The 25100-nt window shown below is 39.3% G+C and overlaps 2 protein-coding genes across 4 annotated transcripts in view; one reads left to right on the top strand and one right to left on the bottom strand.

The window, feature by feature from the left end:
- egln1a (egl-9 family hypoxia-inducible factor 1a) overlaps positions 1–9709 on the bottom strand; it is a 21691-nt gene extending 11982 nt beyond the window's left edge. Inside the window, exon 1 of one of the 2 annotated variants that reach the window (XM_029449831.1) lies at positions 8654–9709. In XM_029449831.1, coding sequence (XP_029305691.1) covers positions 8654–9352 — 699 coding nt within the window. In that variant the 5' untranslated portion in view covers positions 9353–9709. The remainder of the gene's footprint in view (positions 1–8653) is intronic. The other variant, XM_029449830.1, reaches the window with a different exon arrangement.
- A 2052-nt stretch (positions 9710–11761) lies between these two features.
- tsnax (translin-associated factor X) lies at positions 11762–23237 on the top strand. 2 transcript variants are annotated; one of them, XM_029449948.1, is made up of 6 exons: positions 11762–12084; positions 13820–13909; positions 14002–14116; positions 14373–14503; positions 21698–21807; positions 22612–23237. In XM_029449948.1, exons 1-6 carry the CDS (start codon positions 12069–12071, stop codon positions 22987–22989), a joined length of 840 nt encoding a protein of 279 aa, XP_029305808.1. In that variant the 5' UTR covers positions 11762–12068; the 3' UTR covers positions 22990–23237. The 2 variants fall into 2 exon arrangements, with proteins under 2 accessions (XP_029305808.1, XP_029305807.1); XM_029449947.1 differs by having other exon boundaries at positions 11763–12084; positions 21698–21819.
- The last annotated feature ends 1863 nt before the right edge of the window (positions 23238–25100 follow it).

The raw sequence follows: 25100 nt of genomic DNA, 5'->3' as shown, positions 1-25100 counted from the left end.
AGGCCGGATGCCAAAGCATCAAATAATGATGATTTTTACACAATTAGTGTTTTTGATGTCAACTAAGGCTGTCTGCTAAGAATTTCAACCCCTTGCCCAAAATGCAAACCTCTACCCTATAACGTGTACATGTATAATGGATGATTCTGTGGTTTCTGCTTCATAGGGCCGACTGTGGTGCGCTTGCAGTTTTGTCACGACCGCCACGGAATCATAAATAATGAAAATTCCATTATCAAATCAAATGGATTTATAAAGCTGTGGCAATTGGTGTACAGGTAAAGAAACAGCCCTGTTGTCGCTCAAGCTATTTGATCCGACAGAAAGGCCGAGCTTCAAAACCGTTTAGCTGACTTTTTATGGCCCATTTCCAGAGGAAAGTGAGGGATTGAAGGTAGAAATGCTTTTCATGGAGCGCCGTGGTAGACGAGTGGTTACAGTGCACGCCATATAACCGCTATGTCCAGGGTTTGATTCTGGCCTTGGGACATTTGTTTCTTTCCATATGCCCCCCTCTCTCAACTCCCCAATTTATACACTGTCCTCTGTCAAATAAATGCAAAAAAGAAAACGCTTTTCAGTACTACATTTCTAAGCTGTGCCTGAACCAGACAATTGTATTTGAATTAGTTGCTTTCATTAGTTTCAAAGTTATCATTTGTTAAACATGTACTCCATTATAGAATTATTTTGTTAAAACTATGATCGTCTGTTTTTTATCAATAGTATCTAAATCAAGCAGACACAAAGACCAAACAGCTTCCACAATGTTCACCAGAAAGTCATGAATAGTTGGCTCTACTGCACTGTATTTATCCCGTCACTCCATCAGTCACACAATAAATCATAAAGTGACTGCATTCATATAATAACACCGAGAGTTTCACATTAACCCCCTCACATACACACACAGATCGGAACTTCATCGGGAGCAGCTTGGCTTTCAGTGTCTTCCTCAAAGACACCCCGAAATGCCGACAGGAGGAGTTTAAGGATTTAACCACAAACCTTGTTGAGAACTCACTTCACCAACTGAGCAGCTGGAGCACACACACAGGAGCTCCAGCCAGTCGATGCTAATGTTGATCATTGACTCAAGCTAACCATCCACCATCCACCTGCTACAAGCCTGCTGTTCCCATGCTACACTAACCCTAACTCGTTTCAGCTGCATTAAGCACAAATTAATAAACAAACCTTAACATGTCATTAGCTGCCGTGCGGAGTTTCCACGTCGACAAACAAGTAGCATTTACATTAAGTGTTTACCAAAACTCATTGTGGGAATCATTAAGATCCAACTATCATGCTGCCACCAACTGTTGATAGGTGGAACAGCGTAAAACTGAAAGCAGGCGTGTTAAGAGTCATTCACATGCCCCTGTGCGTGCACAATACAAACTTTCCAGACCGATTACAATTTGATCCAATGTTACTACAAAAATGTCCTGTAGAGCCATGTTATAAAAATATTGTTTTGTTTTACGGCCAGTCCAAAACTCAAGGTACTCAATTTACAATATGAAGCAAAATTGTTGTTGACTTATTTTCTGTCGATCATTGAATTGAATTAATTGAATAATTGTTTCAATAGTACTACATATCTGATAAGGCATTTCCCTCAAAGTGCTCCTCCCCGCTCGATCCCAACAGAACTTGAGATAATTCTCACCTTGTGTTGACCTGATCACTTGGAGGGATTCACTGATCACTGCGATGCTATCAGTGCATCACCAGTTCGAGCGCTGATGTGAGCAACAAACTGGGGTGGAGCGAAAAAGGAAAAGCTGCAAGGGGTCTGCTCACTTCACAGAAGAGATGCTTATCCAAACACGAGTACAAACAGTTGGGATGGAGACCTTGTAGTGCTTGGGAGTGTGGGAACTGAGGCGGTTTGGGCCGCTAGCCCAGGATAGCTCACTGTTTTATCTGTCAGACAGTGGTGCTGCCTCAAGAGGAAATCCCTGTTCAAAGTTATGACCTAGTTTATTATTTTCTTCTTTACTGTGGCCTGTGAACAATAGAGGGACGTATACAGCAGCAGCACTACCCTTCACCCAGAACATGTTGCAGCAGAAACACAAGCAGTTTCTGGTATCAATACACAAATAAGCTGAAGGGGATTGTGTAAAGTCGCCGGCATTGTAGATTTCAGCACTCTATTGGTGTCTCTCATTGACAAAAAGAAGACGCAGATAAACACAGGCTGAACTCTGTGAGCTGCTTAAAGATCCATCTAAACTCGATGCTGGGATCCATTCACATAAACAGCCTGTTTCTACTCCTACACTCAGACAAGTTATAAAAACACACAAGATAAACTGGCACGTTTCATTTTCATACACAACAAGAGATAGGCGAGCAGGTATCTACAGTACTGTGTCTGTTTTGTGCAGTAACTTCTTTGCGACTGCTCAGCCTGACTGAATGGCTCCATCGTGCCAAGCGAGCTCACTCTGTAATTGGATCAGTCACTGATACTTTCTCGTTGCCAGTTGTAGAAGACTGAGCACAGCAAAAAACATCACTTGAGAATATGGAATATATATTTATATATAAAAATAAAAGCCATTTTGAGTCACAGTTCAATAAAGTTGTGTTAGAAAGAAAAGCACTAGACAGGTAACAAAAGTCATTTCAACCATCAGCCTATAGAACAATTAGTAAAGTGACTAATTATGATAAGTGACTTAACTGATATCTTTCAGAAACACATTTGTATTGAATTGATGTAATAGAAACGATCCTTATCACTTTCTAAATCGTTTAGACGCACAATTATTTTTATGTCATGCTTCACCCACCATAAATCCTCCCTGTCTTCAACTCTACAGCTGCGAACAGTCAAAAACAGAAGACCTCTTTCTCAAAGCCCCACTTGGATCACGGCCAGGAGCTCCTTTGACAGTCACGGCATAGTAAACGGAGAGATAAACATGTGCTCAAAGTTAGAATAAAATGCATCTGAATTGAATCACATTTCATTAAATGCTTCACTTTTGCTAGCAAGCACCTGTTTATCACAATAGCTATTACAACCACAGAGCTTGTCGCATGCAACTTCCAAAACCCGCCGATAATACACTTTAAGAAAGAACTGGTAGCAGGTTGGCTAATATTTCACCATAGATGATGGGTGAGCTCTGACTAACTCCCTAAGGATTGCACATATTGTTTACTGTGTGAAGGTTAAACAATAAGCAGGAAAAAGGTGGCATGCAGGTAAGATAGGCGGAAGGAATGAGCAGCTTGCACTGCCTATAGCGTAATGTACAGCTGGCTGCAACACTCAGAGGACCACCACCACATGACTTCCTCTAGCCTACTTACTCTATAGAGCTTTAAGATTTAGGTCAACGGTCAACTTCCTAATGAAAGCACACGTCCACAGTCGCTGTGTGACATTACAAATGACGCCACAAATAACTCAACATGCACCAATATAAACACTCAGTTGTTAGATTCATCCCGTTTAGGTTGAACTGCTTCTTAGCATCTGTCCGCAATTTCCCCTGAAAATGAGAGGCGTGGATAGCTGTGAGGTAGAGTTGAATGTCATGACAATATACTCGCATACTGTGAGACAATAAGGGTTTTGGGATACTGGTAGTAAGGCCATTGCGGGGAATGTTGCAAATCAGTGCAGGGCTAATGTGATTAAGTGCCTTGATTTGTCCAAGTATTTAATTGACTGCGTTACCAAAGACATTTTTATCTCAGAAACAGTTTTTCAATGGAATATACAATCTCTTCTTGCTATTGCAACATAAAACTTTGATCCATCCATTGCCCATCCCACCGTTAGGGCTGTGACAAATTAATATTTTCATAATTGATTGAATGAAAAAGGTACTGCAAAAATGCCAGACACCAATTCCAATAACTCAAGGCGACATCTTTATACGTCTTCATTATATCCGACCAAATGTCCACAGCCGAAAAGACTGAATTCACCATCACTTAAGACAAAGAAAACTCCTCCCAATTGAGAAGCTAGAACAAGGGAATGTTATCTCATAAATTATTCAATTGTCAGTTCAGGTGCATAGATGTTCTATATTAAAAGTTCATATTTTTTGGACAGGATGCAGTGATGTAACTTATCTATGAACATCTGCAGAGCATAGCAAAAATTATAGATCTGTGCACCCACAGATAACGTTCAATGTTTTCAGTCAGACATCACTCGATCCAGCGTTACAGCTAGCATGGCGACCAGAGGCCCGTTCTAAGATAGTTTGCTGCTTATAGTTCTAAATTTGACTTGAATGAACCTAACAAATCAGTCGGGACGAACACAGTTCCATAAAGGTCAAGTTAACGCAGGCTAATTCCAGACAGGTCCAAGTAGTGGATATAGTTGTGCACACTATTCTCAAGCAGCCCGAGAGCAGCAGTCCACTTTAAATGATGTAGAACACTGTGATTGGCTTATAGAAATCCAATCAATAGAAATCCAATCAAATAAGTACATTTGTGTAAAGTCAGACAACAGTAATCAAAGATCTATTCATCCCAGAAAAGTTATGTTCATTGAAGTGGTCATTAATGTAACAGATTGTGTTAAATGAGCATATGATATTGTCTCATTCAGATCATATCGTGGCAGACTTGGTGATATCTGCAAATATTTAAAAATGAGTCAGACTAAAATATAAAATGTCCATCTTTAATTAAGACAATCATGCAGCTGTCATCTAAACTGTGTGTTGTGTGTTATTAGACCGAGTATACTGTAAGCGTCTTCGGCATCAGGAGCAACAAATAAGACTTACATCACTATTGTATTGGACTGCATTATATAGTTAGCCGTCCCTGAAGGACCAAACAATAGAGTATCTAATCCTGACTACAAAATGGCATGCCAGTTAGGGTGATCATGTTTCATGTAACTGTATAAATACTAGCTGTGTACACTAGCTGTAACAATGTTTATAATGCAGCCTTGGTTTAGTAAGCTACCACCTAACATGCTGGACATACTAGGATTGAGCAGGAAACAGCGAGTCAGTGACAGGATAATCGTGTAGCTGCTATAAACTCCTTTATATGTTCCCTGATGATGCTATAATGGCATCAGCAAGCATTCCACATGTTGGAGCAGCAGAGAAACAAACATGTCCTGCTGCCTGCGACTTCCTACAATGTTATCAAGTGAAAAGGGGAAATGGAAACAATGACATTAAATAACTATTTGGGCTAAATGTTTTTCCTCTATCTTTCCCAAAGCAAACTGTGCTTACATTGTGTTGTTTCTCTTTGAGCCATTGATACTGGCGGCACTTCATTTGTGCAAGTCATTCTGATTTTCCCTGGTCACAGTCCAGGCGTGTGTTTGCCAAGGCAACTAGGGCAGTAGGTGTTTTGACTCAGTGGTCAGCTGAGTGGATCTACTCCACAACCGGTCCACTCACTGAAATATTGTGCCATCTGAAAAATGTTTCATGTCTACTAAGAAGCAGCAGGGAGGCAGAAAACCCAACTGGACAGTAGGAGTAGCCTAAAAATAACTGCTGGGATCAGAGCTTTACGCCAGCACAGAAAACCAAGTACCTGAAGCAAGCAGAGGCCAATGTGTGTTCTTCTTTCACAGCTTGATCTCTCAAATGTCAGGAACTGTGATAACATGAGTGCCCTGAGTGAGGTTAGGTTAGTGTTGATGAGTATCAGTCTTTATACTTTAATCCTTTTAGGGTCTAACTTTGAACTCTGTACCCTGACCTTCTACACTGACAAGGTCAAAACCATGGCTATTTCAAAAACCCAAGAGTGTCTATAAAGTTTGAAGTTTTAAACATCACTACGGGTCAACAGAAACATAAAAGTGATGGCAAATAAAACTAATGAAAACAAAAAACTGTTGACATGTTTAAATTAGGTACATATCAGCACATGAAATTCCTCTGAAAAATGAGTGAAGAAAACAAACCCTACCTTCATAAAAAGGTAAGCATGTTCCGTTTTAGTTCAAACTATTTTGGAGAGGCGTTGATTCAACTTCATGGTCATTAGTTTGTATTGCTGGTGACTTGTAATGGGCTATACTGAGAGATGTTTCTAATATTTAGTCAACATTTATTGTTACACATGAATTGGGCAGAATATCAAAACCCCTCTCAAACTACAGCCTCCAAAATGACCATAACGTTCTACAACTCTAACAACGCAGGGCTGTTGTATTAAACTGCATTATCTTGATCTAGGTGTGAAACAACTTTGCTTCTTAAAAGAACAGTGGAAATGGGACCTAACTTCTATTCAAATAAATATTGACAGAGTGACAGTCTACTTCAGAGTGCTTCCCCCAGGAGAGGAGGAAGAGGGGGGGCTGAGAGCAGCTCATCTCCAGAGTCAGTCTCATGTCACAAGGTTATGGTGATCAGATCTGGTTAAAAGGAGAGCTGGAGCATGTATGACATTGCTTTGGGTTGACGCAGGCTGCTTTTATAAAACAGCACACAGCAGTTAGAAAAGGGAAACCGGTACAAATTACTACCACGGTGTTAGGACAACTTTTGAAAGTGCACTTGCTGCTCATTGTCTCAGCCTGAAAATGAGACTACTCATCTCTTCTTAGAGAGCACCTCTCAGTGAAACAAAGCTGCCCACAGCTTACTCTCCCCCGCACTGCCAACCTTGAAAAACACAGGTCTTCCTCTCAACATAGGAACGCTCTGTCTAACCAACTGTGTGGTAATGGACATCATTTATAGCTGCAGCAAAACACTTTGTATTGCACCTACAGCGAGGTCAGGTGTTTCAGTCCTTCCCTGTAGATGATTCAGCAGCACAGTTAGACTTCATTCTGGCTACATGGTCACGATCATCCCACTGTTTGACAAATGGCTGCAGCTCCTTCACACACACACATCTCGTTATTGTACCATAATAAGAATGAAAGCATAAATGTGTCATGTAATATTAAAAATTTGGATAGATGTGAGCAGGATGTCGTCTTTGTTTCGGTGTGTGCGTTTAGCAGCATGTGTCTATAGGAGCAATATGATATGGAAAACATGTGCAGTGTATTATAGTCTTATATGCTTGAGCGTGCTTCAAGTATACACTCAAGTTACACCTATAGTAACTCAAATGAATGCAGTGTGATCAAACAGACAACATATTAATCAATTAGTCAATCGACTGCAACTGCTTTGATAATTGAATATTCATGAAAGTCATTTTTGAAGAAAGAAAACGGTACGACTATATTATACCTAGTTGCTGTTCTCAGCTGTGGGTGTTTGCTGACATTTATATCTTTTGTGATACTGAAGCAAATATCTTTTTAGGCCTTTGTCAAAATGTTGACATTTTATAGACCAGACAACTAATAGTGAAAATAATCTGCGGTTGTAGCACAACAGTCTTGCAATAAATCACACCTTCATGAACATCATAATGTTGGTTGCTTTGTCAGCTTTATGGTAATTTTCGAAGCTGAACTTTGAACGGCTTTGAAAGGAAACAAACGGCTAGTAAATGTTTCTACAAGCCACTCACTCAATAGATTATCATTGTTCTTTTGGCTGGTGAGTGATGAAACTTCAGTAGCCACTTCCATATTTCCTCAAATGGTGTTAAGTTTGTGCCCTGACAGAGGTGTTAATATTTTGTCCACCCCATTTTTTTTTTCAACAAGAGCAGGATATTAATAACAACCTCTCAAACTACAGCCTCTAAAGATTAGTTGCATCAACACCTCTTTTAAACAGTTAAACAAACTCTGGACATTACAACCTCAAGATTTATTGCAGGACTGTTGTATTAGACTGCATTCGCTTTAGCAATACAAGTGTTAGATAATTATCTGAAAACTTAATGCAGATCCTGAATATGAAATCTGCCATTTTGTATTTGAACAGTAACACATCCTGAATATGCATGCAGTTATGTACAATTGTGCAAATGTTGAGTTAGCTTAAATATTTTAGCAAACCATGAGTCATATGTTCTTGATGACACATTTCTGTGTAATATACTGGCAGCTGCTTAAGAGCTAAATATATTTTAAGGAACTCCTCCTTGCTTTTTGACTTTCTTTCATTGGATTTTGGTCTGATAACACTTTTACTGTGAAGCGGCTGTGGTCACTTAATCTATCAAAACTAAAGAATATTACCTATTAGTTCAAGTATGAGTAATGCACTGGGCGGATGTGCTTTATTACAAGCTGGCTTCATTAATCTTGTGTCCCTACTGATGTTGCAGCCATTTGTGATGCAAATTTATTTCACGATAACATAAATCACGAAATGTTCAGCAGCCCTGGTGTATTAATGAAGAAAATGCTTTGTGTTGAGGAAATAAGCCACCTTTCGGATAGATCTAATTAGCAAACAGGACCACGATATTGAAAGTAAACCATTACTTTCAATATCTTGGTCCTTGATGACAGAATGGATATGTCTGAAAACTCCCGGTTTCACCAAAAGGTATTGTGACTTCTGCCAGATACCTGGAAAACCTACTTTTCATTTAGTCCTATGGAGACGGAGTCATACTGGTTTTTCAACCCACCTCGCTGTGTGACAGGTAATTCAGTGGACCAGCAGAGCTCTGGCTCCTGAGGGACAATCACTGGCTTTCAGGCATGAAACATACCCTACATTCAGAGTGCTGGTTGTGTGTTTCCACCTGCTGTAATACTTACTTTTGTCCTTCCATTTATTGTGTAGTTTCCCAGTTTGCCGTTACAATGTCTAACCAGGTCGTCCATGCGACTCATTAGAAAGCGGATCTTCTCGCAGCCGGCCTCCCTCCCCTCTATCCACGTGATTTTGTCCCCTCGGATGTCTTTAGTGGAGTCGCTTTTTTGACTGACCAACTGTCCGTCTGTGAACTTGCCCGTTTTGTGCAGAGCTTTAACATTATCCAAAATGCCAAGCCCAGTCTCTGCTCCTAAAAAGTTGTCCACCACACAGATACCGTGCTTGTTCATACACGGGACTATGTACTCCACGGCAAGTTTCTGAGGGGATGAGCTAGTTTGTCCGTTAGGTGTGGCGGTATTGTTGGACCCGTCCTCTACCAGTCCGTCGCTGTCCCCAGGTGTTTCTGGGGTTTGTGGTAACGATGCACTGTCCGCCTGCTCGGGGCTTATTTCTTCCCGGTATTTCTCCGGTGCCTCATCGTCCCCCGACGGCGCAGGCAGCTCGGGCTTCTGTTTGGGGAGCTGCGCCTTGTCCGTCTCCTTACACATTAGCTTGTGTTTCTTCCAGTGCTGTTTCTGGTGCTCCTTGCTACAGTAAAAGGAGCTCCGGCACCTACCACACTTGAGGAGGTTCTCCATGTTCCCACAAAGTTCACAGTACTGTTGGTCTCGGTCCAAATCGCTCTGCTGCTTCTCCATGTTTGCAGTTACAACGGGTGCACTGCGCCTTTAATTCCGATCCTTCACACGCGCCCTGCTAACCGACAACTTTGGAAACGATCCACTGCCTCTGCCACGCTACACCGAGCGAGACGGAAAAGTAAGATTCAAAACCTCGCCATTTTATCACACTTACTTTCTCTTCACATCTTGTATTAGTGAAATAATACAACAACGTGCGCCCTAGACCGATCATTTCGGGCTGGGTCGTGGTCTTCAGCTGGCTAGCTGTCGGTCCGAGGGTAGTGCATGGCGCCGCTCAGTGTGTGCTCTGCCTGTCTGTGGTCCAGCCTGCTCTTTCTGACGTCCGCACACAAGCACCGCCCCTCTCGTGCTGCCTTCGGGGGCTGGTGGACAAATGACTGTTCACAAAATGGTTCGAAACACGTGGAGGCAGTTTCTATCATGTCAGGGAATAGGGAGCATGCTTAGCCTCACCCATGTATGATGAAGTCCGCCTCTTGTAAATTAATAAAAAGTAATATATGACGTCTTGGTTATCATGTTCACCGACATATAGGCAGCGGTGGAAAGTACATTACCGCAAGTACTGAGTTTAAAGGCTACACTTTTGGGATATGTTTACTTTACTTGAGTTTACTACACATTTATGCTACTTTATAATTATACGAATTCAAAATCATTGCTGTTGATTAAACTACCCAACAGTATATACAATATAAATTAGTTCCACCTACTAGCTACCTCACTACAATGCTAAATACACATTAATGCATTTATTCAAAAAATATTAAACAATATTCATAACATATAAAATTGTATATAAAAGATGAGTACTTTTATTTAGCTAACAATACATTTGTACTTCTACTTATGTGAACTTTTGAATGCAGCACTTTTACTTTAATCTGAAATTGCTACCTTTTGTTAAGTAAAGGATCTGAATTGTTGAATCACCTCTGCATATATGTAAGAAAATATACATTGAGGGATTTAGTACACCTAAATATTACAAAACATACTCTCTTTCTGTCTTTTCCACCTCATCCAGTGTCTGCATAGAGCTAGAGGCCCATCCATAATAGTTACCAAAATGAAGGAAACAATTTTATTTACATATAACCCATGGTTATATGTGCAGGAAACATGTGTTTGGGGGAAACAATTGTGAATTGTACAGTATAACTGTCTGTTAACTGTGCATATGACAATAAATATCTTGCATCTTGAATCTTGAATATTAAAAGTGTGCCTGCAGTTTAAGGAGGATAAGTGATGTGTAAGTGGTGTATTAAATGTTTTGCTTATAGTCTCACTGACATGTGTGATACACATGTTTCTTCTTGCAGTAGCAAGGTGTGGATCCCTGTAGCTTGATTTATAAAATAGGCTACGCATTACAAGAACAGTTGTTATAACAATTCAATAGCAGAGGCATTGGGAAAACCCAGCAGATCGAAAGCTTGAATGTGGGACCTTGAAGGAAGTACATGAAGGCATCATCAGTCAACGTCAATGTCGGTGTGTTTTGCCCTCATTCCTGGCTTGCATGTGTGAAATTCCTTTCACACAACAAAAGAATATTATGCATAAGGATGTTGCTGGTGATAGGATAGAATGATTAATTAGTTAGTGCTCGGTTATGACGCGTATGATTGTGGTTGAGAAAGACATTTAAATCGACTATCGGAATGCATGTTGTAACTCTATTATATCTTATTTTTATGAAGCATAAACTTATGTTCAGCAGAATATATCAATATAAACATTGATGCGGTCTACCACTCATGAAATAAGTGAAACGGGTGTTTGAATGACAGGGGGAGTGAGGCAAAGCGCAAGCTCAAATTGGCACCAGTCGTGTGGCACGTACACAGTCTGCAGGAGTCCCTGGAGGAGGGGTTACAGGAGAGAAGCGAGTAATCTGATCAAGAATGGTTGGATGAAACATGCTTTAATAGCAACAAATGACACAAACCAATCTAGGGTGGCAGTCTGGAGATGTTTGGTTGCTCAATCTGTGTCTTTATGTGAAAAAAAAAGTATTTTGGCTGCAAGGGTGGGCCTGTGTCCCTCCCTGATAACGTAAAATGTTCTCTACATGCCTATTATTAGTAGATATAGTATCTACAACAATCAATCTGCATGCCACTGAATACTTTTAACCACGAGCACACAAATACAATTGGTTATATTCCAGGACAAGCTCTTTTAAAATAAACAATGAATTGTGGTCGGCCTGTAGTTGAAATTATTTGTAACCGTTTTGAATAATTAAAAACAATATTAAAAAATTAAATCCGCAAATATGACTTTAGTGAGTTGGGGAAATGCTGTAATAAAACAAATGCCATATGCTATGTTACTTCATATCCCATCATGCACTTCTTCACATTTCCTGTTACGCTAGTAAATAGCGCAAAAGCCCCGCGAAAAATGAGGACCACACGAATGCCTGTTGTAAAAAAACAAGTGAACATGTTCTCTTTTGCATTGTAGGATATTTAGACTTCATTCAGTGGGTTTCTTTTCGGTTGGAGATTGTAACTTTTATGTGTAAACGGGGCTGTTTTGTCTGGTCACCTTGATAATCCCTGCCACATGTGAAGTGCTCTGCCTCGTTACAGTCGGCAGCACGGGCTTCAGTAACGTTAGCTAAAACAGTTCAAATACATCCCTGGCCGAGCTTAGAATAGTTACATTTATTAGAAGAAGACACTGCAACACTGAAAGCATGAACAGGCGAGAAGGTAAGTCCAGTTTTTGAGACTCAACTAAGAATAACAACGTGTTCAAGCAAGCTGTATTGTTGGTTGTTGTCATCAGCGTGGGATAGCATTAACTCAGCTATGAAACGTAACGTCAATAAACTTGTTAGCTAACAGCTAACATTGACATGCAGTATGCTAGCTATTATGACTGAAGTGCAATACAATTATTTGTACCGGTATATTGATGTTTACTATGCCATTCTGTCCTACTCTTATTACAGCACCGTTTGCCAAGATCACACTGTAGCTAAAGTGTATTGTTTTGTTAGTAAGTGGTAACGTTAGTCTTAGCAATGACTATCAATTATTTTCATTATTGATTAATCAGCCCACTATTTTCTCATTTAGTTTATCAATAATTAGGTCTATAAAATGTGAGACAAGAAAACAATGCCAGAAACCCAAAGTTATTTCTCCATATAACTTGATTTGTCCGACCGGAGGCCTGTACTACGAAGCAGGATTTGGGGTTAGCTAGGTAACTTCAGGGTTCACAGTCCTACACGGTGGTTCCCTTCTTACCGGGTGAGATCACCATGGTAACTAATGCTGCATACCTAACCTGCAGGTTTTGTTCCAGATAAAAGATCAATTTGTGTGAGAGAACCGTATGCTAACCAATCACAGCTCGGTGCACGGATTTTAATATAATACGTTTATAAATTATAAAATAAAGTAATCCATAATCCAGGCTAAAAGCAACAGAAGAAGAAGAGCTGGAAAAACATCTCCGACTGTGTGAATGTGTAAATTAACAGGCTTATAACATCTGACTATAATTACATGTGTTTATTCCGTTATATTAATGTGTTCTTATGTGTATGACAATATTTAGTCTTATTTTTCAGCTATAACCCCGGTGGTGTGAAAAGGACATAGGAGCAAATAACAAGTAAATATAAGAACTTAATTCAAAGCGGTAAATAGGTTTACATTCATATCTCATAAACATCCACAGCATACATAAAAGTACCCCGAGCAAAGTAACACAAGGCAATGCACTCAGCCTGTGGGACTGTAAGCACATGACTCCGACGTGTTGCGTTTCAAATCATATCATATCATATCATATCATATATATATATATATATATATATATATATATATATATATATATATATATATATATATATATATATATATATTCGCTTTGTGTCAGCTTCTTGAGCCGTGTGTCAGGTGCTTACAGTCACACAGACCTCAGTGTTGGCCTATGCTGTGGGTGATTAGGTGATTATCAAGATATGATAGAAAGTCTGCTTACCACTTTGATATGTTTTTATATACTTTTTGAATTGCTCCCAAGTCCGTTTTACACCACCAGGGTTGCAGCTGAAATAATTATGATCATATAAGCCATGAGAATACATCTAAGCAACACATCATTTAATGGAATACACAACCTAGAAACAGTAGGCAGTGATATCATATATCTATTAATTTACACATTCACAGAGTCAGAGATTTTTTGCCAGCCCATGTGTTGCAAGCTCCATAACCAGTGTGTAACACAGACTTTCCATTAGATATTTAAGTTTTCTACCTAAGTCAAAATGACACTGTTGACATCAGGGTAAACGACTACACTGATCTTTACGTGCAAAATCTGTGGAGTGCCTCTTTAATTTGACAAAAGTCAGTTTAGAGAAAATGTCAGCAACTAAAGGCATTTGTTATTGAAGACAAATCGCTGACTTTTTCTACCTCATGTCAGGTGAAGGATGTCCCCGAAGAAATGCTGATGCAGCACTGGATCGGGATGCGAGTGACAACCCATCCTCACCCGTCATCGCTGCTTTCAAAGGTAACCTTTTTTGTAATTGCAGTTTCCACCCACATTTGCTGTATTTCATTTGTGTTGAGACATCAAGCTAACCTTTTTTTCTGTCTTTTTAGTTTTCCAACAGGAGCTTGACACCAAACATGACAAATACGAGCGTCTTGTTAAGATCAGTCGAGACGTCACCATCGAAAGCAAGAGGACCATTTTTCTTTTACATAGAGTGACCAGGTAATACTATTGTAACAAGACATGTTAATTGTGACAAGTTAGTTTGGAATGTATAATCGATCTTCTTACATTTTCAGATTAAATGGGGAAAATGCTGCTCAAATGTTACAGTGGCTTTAGTTTTTTTTGGGAACCTTTTCAAGGGTTTTAAAGAAAGCTGTTTCCAGTTTCAGGAGACAGTTGTTCGTGTCAGAACATTTGAAAATATCCAAAGTCATTGGAATAACACAATGTAACTTATGTTTTGTATTGGAAGTGTACCAAATGCAGAGGATATTCTGAATGAAGCAGAAGTGAAATTGGATGCAGTCAGGCAGAAAATCGGTCAAATTGCTGAAGAGCTCAGAGGAGAGGACATCTTTCAGTTTCACAGAGCTTTCACACCAGGTGAGTAACCATAGACCTTTACAAGCCCTCAAATAAGCTGTATGTGGTTGTTTCAGTATCTTTCAATATTGCAGTTTTGCATGAGTGCATGTAAGCATTTTCAAAGATACCATGCCATCATCTTAAAACTTACAAGATAATCTTTTGGTCATTGTCTTGTGGCTCCATTGATGATGATAATGAAGGATGGTCCACTACTTTAGTCCAGACTGAAATATCTCTACAACTGTTAGACATTGTTTCCCCCCTCAGGTTTTATTTTATTAAATTAGTTGATTTCCTAACATTTACATCAAGTCAAAACTTTAGTTTTTACAATACTTTGGTTTATGACCAATTACCTGCAAAATTCATGCCATGCCTATCGGCTTCAGTTGTACTTTGTGTTTTTAATTAGTAATGAATGTTAAACACCTGCTAACACACTAACCTGAGATAGTGAAGACGTTAACATTGGCTAAACGTCAGCCATCCGTGAGCAAGTTGACGTTGATATTTAGCCTAAAGCACCGCTGTGCGTAATTTTATATATTTATATTTATTATATACTTACCTACTCGCATGTACAAACTTAAACATATGCTCATATAGATTTAGACATACTTAAAGTACACACGTACCCACAAAAGTGCCAACAAATATATACCCTTCTTTCCATAATTCTGTCAATTTTACATAGTAAGAGTGCTGCAGGGATCTCTTATTTTTGTACGCCAACCGGAAGTTAGTATCGCACTGGATCCCTCAACAAAAAGCCAATTGGATTTTCCATTGCATGTTATGATACTTTAATGTTTTGTTCAGCAGGATAACCTTTACAAGTGAACACCACTTTTAGCTTAAATGCAATCGGCAGAAGTAGAAAGCTAATGTGCGGCTATAAACGAGCTACACCATGGGTGCATGACTTCGCGTCACCACCACTAAGCTGAAGGTGTACTAGTGTTCGACGTGATGACGTTTAGTAGTCTTATTCAGCTTCTAGTTAGCAACCGCCTTTTTTAAGACTCGTAAATGCTTTAAAATTTACAAGTGGGGTATTTACTGACATTCTATGTCGTCGAACAATGATGAGAATCTCTTAAACCTGTGTTAATCACAGACCTTATTTCCTGTATCTAACCAAAAACCCATCAATAAAAACTAGAGCCAATTCACATCTTTTTTACATTCAATGTATTCATATTCATAAAGAGTTCTTATTCTGTATTCCAATCTCTCCCATTAGCACAATCACAATGCTATACTTCACAAACCCTCCCACGTGCTGATTAATCTCTCATTCTGAATGAGATCTTTTGTAAGGAGGCCACCTTGTGTAGTTGAATGATCCATTCAGGAAAAGATAGTTCCCTTGGAGTCTTCAGCCCTTAATAAAATCACTTTCCCCATCATTGTACTAGTTTGGGTCAAATGTGATAGTCTGCCACAAATAGATCAGTCAAAAGTGGGTATAAAGTCTGGCATTCATTTCTTTTAATATAATAATATATTCCTGAATTGAGAAACAAGCTCCAGCAAAGGACACGTGTCTAATTTAATTAGGAGCTTTCACGTGAAATGATCACCGCAATCGTCCTGTTTGCTTTTGTGATTGTAAAGTCAGTAATGTCAGTCAGTGTGAGAGCGGCCTGGATATGATAAACACACCCTCTGATAAACTTGTTTTCCCACTAGCATCAATATCAGTTTTTGTTAGCGTAGCCAAAGTGTCTGCGGTGTTTAGAGGAAAAAATTACTGGGAGCAAGGGTGAGCTGTTATCTAGCAGCTGGGGAAGTACTTTTTAGATTGTGGTCACTCAGGAATCACTGCAGCATCCTCCGCGACGTGACCAGTGGCAGTTCCCACCAATTAGACACTTATTTTTTTTCCATTTTGATCGTCTTTATTAGATTGAGACTGGGCACTCGGCACGGGCTCTCCAGATAATCTTGGCTGGATGAGAAGTCTCCAGTCATGTGTAATGGGTCTGCTTTTTTAATATAGGGACCATTAAAGATATTGTGGGCTGAATGTGAACGTAATTGCCACTGATAACAGGGCAGCGCAGCTCTTTGATAAACTCTATAGTTTGACCCAGCCAGCAGCTATGAGACGCAAACACAAGTGTACTGGTGTGGCATTTCCCAGGGTTCACCTGCAACTCAGTGAACCACTCTGTGGTCAAACATTAAGCTCAATTAATCTGTCACTCATCTGTGATTATTCATGCATCCTTGTTTTTTTTTTAAACAATCAACACTACTGACAGTCATGTTATACACACACAAAGCGCTCAACTTTTCCAACTGCTGTGCCAGTAAAAGCCCTCCAATTTCCAGTTGGTTTTCCTTGAGTCATTGTTTAGAAATGTACAGTCATTTTCTGAGTGACCAAAAGTAACTGCCGCTTCAGACTAAATAACACCAACAGCTCCTGGCAGCAAACTCAGGAACTGAACTCCGTCTGCCTGCCTCAAAGCCTGTGTAACCTTTTCATGTCATATCCTGTCCGCATCAGATTGAGTTATAGTCACTCTAAGCCCAGTGTCACAGCTGTGGGGCAACTGGCATGTTTAGATGTTTGTAGTGCTATTTTGTTTTATTTTTTATATATATATATATATATATATATATATATATATATATATATATATATATATATATATATATATATATATATATATATATATATATATATATATATATATATATATATATATATATATATATATATATATATATATATTTTATATAATATATAACATCTGGGTCTGTGTACCATAAATCATTGTATCATCATCTTCTAGTAACTTAAAAACTTCAGTGGTGCTCAATTACCAAACATTTCTGGCATCAGTACAAAACACACTCGACTTACGAAAGGTGCAGCTCCTGGGAAATCAAATTTATTTATATAGCCCAATATCACAAATGATACATTTGTCTCAGTGTGCTTTACAGACTGAACAGGATACGACACCCTTTGTCCTTAGACCCTCGCATCGCACAAGGAAAAACTTCCTAAAAGAAACCCCATAATTAAAGGGGGAAAAAAATGGAAGAAACCTCAGGGCGAGCAACTGAGGAGGGATCCCTCTCCCACGACGGACAGACGTGCAATAGATGTCGTGTGTACAGGATAAACAACATGGTACAAATACAACATTTGACAGAAATGATGTTGTGTTGAAAAAGAGAAAGTATGGATGAATCCAGGAAAATGTCAAAAAGGCTTCCCGGGCAGCAGGCGGGGCCACGATTCATGATCCTGACGTAAACTTTATCAGTGGCAACCTGCCACATGAGAGACACAGAAACTCCGGGGCTGAGTTGGTAACATACATTTATATAAATGCATACAGATAGAGAGGGAGGGGAGGAGAGAGGGAGGGGAGGAGAGAGGAAGAGAAGGAGAGCAGGGAGGTGTCCCCCGGCAGTCTAAGCCTATAGCAGCATAACTAGGGGCTGATCCAGGGCAAACCTGAGCCAGCCCTAACTATAAGCTTTATCAAAAAGGAAAGTCTTTAGCCTACTCTTAAATGTGGAGAGTGTGTCTGCCTCCCGAACACAAACTGGAAGCTGGTTCCACTGGAGAGGAGCTTGATAGCTGAAGGCTCTGGCTCCCATTGTGTTCTTAGAGACTCTAGGAACTACAAGTAACCCTGCAGTCTGGGAGCGTAATGCTCTAGTTGGTTTATAAGGTACTATGAGATCTTTAAGATATGCTGGAGCCTGACCATTAATTGCTTTGTAAGTCAGGAGAAGGATTTTGAATTATATTCTGTATTTTACCGGGAGCCAGTGCAGTGCAGCTAATACAGGAGTAATATGATCCCGTTTCCTAGTTCTTGTCAATACACGTGCCGCTGCATTTTGGATCAACTGAAGAGTCTTAAGCGACTTTTTGGGACAACCTGATAACAATGAGTTGCACTAATCCAGCCTTGAAGTAACAAATGCATGCACTAGTTTTTCTGCATCATTTTGAGACAGGATGTGTCTTATTTTGCAATGTTACGTAGATGAAAGAAGGCAGTCCTTGAGATTTGTTTTATGTGGGATTTAAAAGACAGATCCTGATCAAAGATAACGATTATGATTCCTTACGGTGGTGCTGGAGGCCAAATTAATGCCATCCAGAGCTTCTATGTCATTAGAAAATGCGTTTCGGAGGCGTTTAGGGCCAAGTATAATAACTTCAGTTTTGTCTGTGTTTAGCATCAAAAAGTTGCTAGACAATCCAAGTTGTTATGTCCTTAAGGCATGCTCCAAGTTTAGCCAATTGATTGGTTTTGTCTGGTTTAATTGATGGATATAATTGGGTATCATCCTGCATAACAATGAAAGTTTATAGAGTGGTTCCTTATAATATTGCCCAAAGGAAGCATATATAAGGTGAATAGAATCGGTCCATGTACAGAACCCTGCGGGACTCCAAGACTGACTTTGGCTGTCATGGAGGATTTATCGTTAACAAGTACAAATTGAGATCGCTCAGATAAATAGGACTTGAACCAGCTTAGTGCGGTTCCTTTTATGCCAACACAATGTTCCAGTCTCTGTAGTAGAATGTCCTGATCAACAGTGTCGAAAGCAGCACTGAGGTCTAACAAGACAAGAACAGAGACAAGTCCTTTGTCTGATGCCAATAGAAGGTCATTGGTAACTTTCACCAGTGCCGTCTCTGTGCTATGATGAACTCTAAATCCAGATTGAAAAACCTCAAATAAACTATTATTATGTAAAAAGTCACACAACTGTTTTGCGACTGCTTTCTCAAGGATCCTAGCGAGAAAGGGTATGTTAGATATCCTATAGGCCTATAGTTGGCTAAGACCTCTGGATGAAGACTAAGCTTTTTAAGAAGTGGTTTTATTACAGCTACTTTAAAGAATTGTGGTACATAGCCAGATAATAGAGACAGGTTGATCATATTTAATAACGAGGTGTTAATTAAGGGCAAAACTTCTTTAAACAGTTTAGTTGGAATCGGCTCTAAAAGACAGGTTGATGGCTTAGACCAGTGGTCTTCACTATGTTTTACGTGAGAGCCACATTGATAGGACAAAGTCAATAGGAGAGCCACTTTTGTGGCAAAGTATGAAAAGCTACATCCAGTCATAAAAAGCACGTCCTGTTTATTAATCTGTCATCCCACCCAGAACATAAAATATGCAATGCGGCCAACTAATGCATTCATTAAAAGCAGGATTATCTTAATACTGGGATGATGTTGTCAAACTCTGCAAACAATATTTCTGCTGAAGCCAAAAAGCAGTTTCACAATGTTTGAGTCTGAGAAGGTTTTTTTTGCCCGAGCCAAAATCCATGCGATCTCAAAAGATGCCTCAGTTAATCGTTCAGCTGTATTAGTTGTCCTGTGTACGAGCCTTTGTTGTCCAGAAAGAGAAAACGAAAGGTGCTCTATTTTATTTTACTAATTTCTCTTCCAGGTGCGTAAGTTTCGTTGAATTTTGGATGCGTCGTTTGGAAATGCCGCTCCAAATGACTTCGCTTGAAACCAGAGCGGTCTGTTTGCACGTTAAGCACGAAGGATTCGACTCGTGAAGGACAAATACAAATTCCTCTGTCCACTTGTCTTGAAATTTCCTTTACTCATCTTTTACGGCTCGTACCTTTCTTTTTCTTTTTTAACGAGAGCAGCTGTTGTCTGTCCACAAACCCCATCTCCAGCATCTTCCTCTCAATTCCGCTGTGGTTTGATGCTCCAAAGACAAATCTTAATGTTCCTCGTTAGTCACGCTTTGTTTCTGTCCAACTGGTGTGCAACTCTTTACATCTGTAGAAACACACACGAACTAGCATAAGTAAACCAGAGCCAAGCTAACGCGAGTATGAAGTGCCAGGTTGGTCATAGTATCCTCCAATTTAAATGTTCAAATTTAGCGATTTATAAATTATTTTTTAGCAAATGTCCATATTCATAAGCATGCTTATGATAACATATTTTTAATGCGCTTAAGTTTATTTATTTCTATACTAGCCCACCATGTATCTACCCGTCCAAGAGCACATTCACCATTGTAGTGCTGATAGACCGCCAAAACTGGCAACTCCGCAGTGAGCAAGTTTAAATATCTTGTTTCTGGTCTATATTTGCATCTTTTATCAATTATTATTATCAATTATTTGTATTATTTGTAGGCTAATAGATCAGACACTTTCAGTGTTTTAATGGCTTATATGTAATAGCCCTGCTTGTTTTTATGAAATATCTGTATTGACTGCATAATCATATCTATCACCCCTTTATTTAGCCTGCTGCCATGCGAGCCACCAATTAAAGCTTGGCGAGCCGCAGGAGGCTCGCGAGCCACGCAATGAGTAACACTGGCTTAGACGATGAGATTGTTGAAGTTAGTTGGTTAAGGTTGATTGGAGTAAAACAGTCTAAATATATTTCAGGAGTTACTAATGTTTTTGAAATTCCGGAGGTTGAAGTTAAGTCATTACCAATTGAGGGCAGGAGGAGATTAATTTAGTCTCTAATAATTATAATTTTATCATTAAAGAAGCTCATGAAGTCGTCACTACTGAGAGATATAGGAATAGAAGGCTCTGTAGAGCTGCAAAACGTCAGACTTCCAGGTGCCGTGATGTTGCTCTGTTGGACACACTTCTTTCCCTGAGCTAACAATAGCACAGGGATGCTGCTGACATAAAACAGTTCACAAACAGTTATTAGGAATGTAAACGCATGTCTACACAATTTTGAATTACAATGACTCAAAGTAAGAAGCTGATTGAGAAAATCGATCTCCTGGGTCTTTAATAATTCATAATGAGTAAACTATTAAAGTCAATGTAAATGAATTAGAGATGAACCACATGCTCCTCTCCCCTCTGCGGCTAGTCACGCTGAGATGGACGGCCCTTTTTGAAGTTCAATTGCCGCTCCAAAAGTAAACTTCAGACACAAAGTCTTCCGTCCTGTGACTATTTGATTGTTGTTTACACAGGGCCAGAAAACAAATGAGAGGTCATCGTGTGTGTGTGTGTGTGTGTGTGTGTGTGTGTGTGTGTGTGTGTGTGTGTGTGTGTGTGTGTGTGTGTGTGTGTGTGTGTGTGTGAGTGTGAGTGTGAGTGACAGACATAAAGGCACCGTACCCTAAACACATTTAACAGCTGCAGCAGTGAAATATTAGATTTATTTCCCAGTGATTAATTTCAATGTAATCTTTCATGCATTAGGGATCCAGGAGTATGTGGAGGCGGTCTCTTTCCTGCACTATATCCGTCATCGCAGCCTTATCAGCCTGGAGGAGATCAACGCCAGACTGGTGTTTATGAAAACAGAGAAGGTAGATCCTAAGGTACATTTAAAGAAGACTTTGTGATTAAGCTGCATGCACTGTTTGTTTAGTAGGTCTAATAGTCCATACCATGGCTGAAGTACAGAATTCTTTTTTCTTTTTTTTTAAAGGACAATCTGGCGTCACATTTAGTGTACAGACATGAGAGTAGTATTCATCTAAGTTTTAGCTAGAAAGCAATTAAGCATATTCCCCAAACTGTTTCTTCTAGAATATCACACTTTTTGAATGTTCATTTTACACTATTTTACAGTTCCTTTCAAAGCAATGGCACTGGCACACAAAGGCAACATCTGGTGTTACTATGTACGGCATTTCTGAGCGTTATGTGTCGTTATGTGGTTATTTTCAAAGATGATGGGTGCCTGCTTGATGCAGGAAGAATTGCTTGAACTTCATCATTTTGTAGTAAAAGCATCATCATGCTTGAGAAAAACTGGGGTTTCTACTATAATAATAATAATAATAATAATAATAATTATTATTATTATTATTATTATTATTACAATATTATTTATAAAGCGCTTATCGAAACGTGTTACAAAGTGCTTTACATACAATAAAAGAAGACAATAAACAGACAGGTAATAAAATATTATGATAAATACAAAAATAGATAATAAAACAACATTAAAAACAAAAGCAAGTCTGAAATAATGAGTTTTTAAAAGTGACTTAGAAGAAGACAGGGACAGCTACCCTATCTGTCCAAAATGTCTCAAAAAGTGTTCTTATCTTTGTCTTTTGTTCGTGCTAGATTTTTAATTATTTTTCATCGTGTTTTCATCTCAGGGCTCAGCTGAAGACCTGCAGCCGGGAGGTCAAGTCCTGACCTTCCAGGTGACGCCCTCTGACTACCTGCTGGGCGTGGCCGACCTGACCGGAGAGCTGATGCGAATGTGCATCAGCAGCGTGGGCAACGGCGACATTGACACGCCCTTCCAGCTGAGTCAGTTCCTGCGGCAGATCCACGACGGTTTCTCCTACATCGGGAACACGGGCCCGTACGAGGTTTCTAAGAAGCTGCACACGCTGCGACAGAGCCTGGGCAAAGTGGAGGACGCCTGCTACGCCCTGCGCGTCCGCGGCTCAGAAATCCCCAAACACATGCTGGCTGACGTGTTTTCCAGCAGGACGACGCACATGGACCCCGAGGAAGGAGTGGTTTAAATCCCGCACAGCTTCAACAACATCATTTATGTTCTCTGTGGTGTCATTGTCTGCACTAGTTTAGCTCCAGTTTGTATGTATTTTTAATGGGATTTGACAGATGTTTGATACGTTCCGTGACATGCTTGTTAATTTTTGTTTTTATTATTAAAATAAAAAGTGTTACAATAGACAATGGATTATATTTCTTTGATAAAGATCTGATGACTTCAGTTGTTTTTGCATGAATAAAAGTTCTTTGCCAAATACGCCATGCTCTCCCAGTCTTTAAGCTGCTTTGATAATGTGTGTGTTTATTTTATTTTCTCTGCCTTCCCCTCTCTATCACACAGATAATCTAAGGTAGAACCACTGGCTGCCTGCACTGACTGCATACTGTGTGGAGGAGGAACATGTGACCTTTGTACATTGTACGTGCCTATTCTCTGACTGGCACACACACAACCCACTGCATCCTCATTCTACCCTCTTTAAACAATCCTCACCACGCTTCAATGACAGAAACTTTGAATAAGGTTTCGAGCACCTTGAGAAATATTCCTGGCAAGGAACTTATTTCCTCCTGCTCTTCCTCGTCACCTGATGGTGGTAATTATTATATGCCTGTATAATCTATAATCAGTATAAGGAAGCTTTTTATAACAACTTAAACAACAATATTGCTAGTGAGTGATAAATCAAACCTCAACATGACTGCCTTTAGGGTTTTCCAGTTTCTCTCGTTGACAGCAGCTGTTGTGCTTCACGGCCTGCAATCGCTCATCTCTGAGAAAGTCATCGGGAGCTTTAGGAGGAATGTGTCTGATTAATTCTGCTTTGTGTATAAAAATGTAAGATTGTCATTTTGTTTGTTACTAGTTTCGTATTTATCCACAAATACGATCATCTGTCACTTGGTTGCCCTTCATGTTCTTTCTATAGACTGAGAGAGAAAGAGTTTAAATGTTATGTTAGTCTGCCATCTGGTGGCCAATACTAGTACTACCCATGGACAACCTCAATCTTCTATGAGAGGGAACGCTTTTCCAGAACACTGAAAAACAACGTTTAGAAGAAATAAGATCTAATAAATAAACAATTTAGAAAGTTTCGATTATAAAACGCTGTTAGAAAAAGGTACATTTTCTGTCTTATTGTACATAATTACTTTTATTTGGTCAGCTTTATGAGGGTTGTTGAATTGGTAGTAGCAATCCAATCAGGGAACATACATTTGATGTAATTTACTATATATAAGTAATGTATTTAAATATTATTCATATGGGTCATGAGAGAGCAAAACAGACTCTTGTTTTTAAACTTCAAATAATTGTCTCTTTTAAATTGATATTGGTGTCTTTAGGGGGGAAGACATCATGCACATACTAGCAGGAATATTATAAAGGAGATAGTTAACCCAGACCACTTGCACAAATTTGAACGCACAGGTGTAATTAATGACACTAACGAGGGCTGCATTACATTCAGGTGTTCTAGCTCCAGTATGTATGTCATGTATGTATGCTGCCTCACTAGTGCGACTCACTGTGACACCACGACTGAATCAAGCCATTGTTAATGTTAGTTACACCTGTGCATCTCAAATGGTCTCTAACTGGTCTGTAGCGCTATTGTTGCAATTATCAATGTGATAAGTTACACCTGTGTGTGTCATGTCACAATGCCTGCTGAGAAAAGAATTCACTCCACATTTTTGGGGAATTCTTATAAATGTTTTGTTTTGTTGAATGAAGCCCTAATAACATGGTGCCCTCCTGGCTGAGACATTCTTGTGGACTAAAGTTTGTTTAAATATGATTAATTGATTGATTTACTACTGTTAATTCATTAATTAACTTATTTTTACTGTACTTTTTTCTTTTTATCATCAATTATTATTACTTAGGTAGTTATTGAAATTACTCAACATTATTATTATCACCATTAATTTACATATTTATTTTTCTCTCCTCGCGCATACCTGAACATTCCTCTGGTCACAGGTATTAATATATGAATATATGGCACACTTGCATTAATGCATACACACGCTCGAAATCACGTCTAATTCATACATCTTGTGTTAATGTCTCTATATTTCATTACACCGTTGTCTGTCTAATTTGTCACCC

This window comes from Cottoperca gobio, chromosome 15 (genome assembly GCF_900634415.1).
Source record: "Cottoperca gobio chromosome 15, fCotGob3.1, whole genome shotgun sequence".
NCBI lineage: Eukaryota > Metazoa > Chordata > Actinopteri > Perciformes > Bovichtidae > Cottoperca > Cottoperca gobio.
Note: the sequence above shows the minus strand (reverse complement) of the source record. Positions and strands in the feature narration are given on the sequence as shown.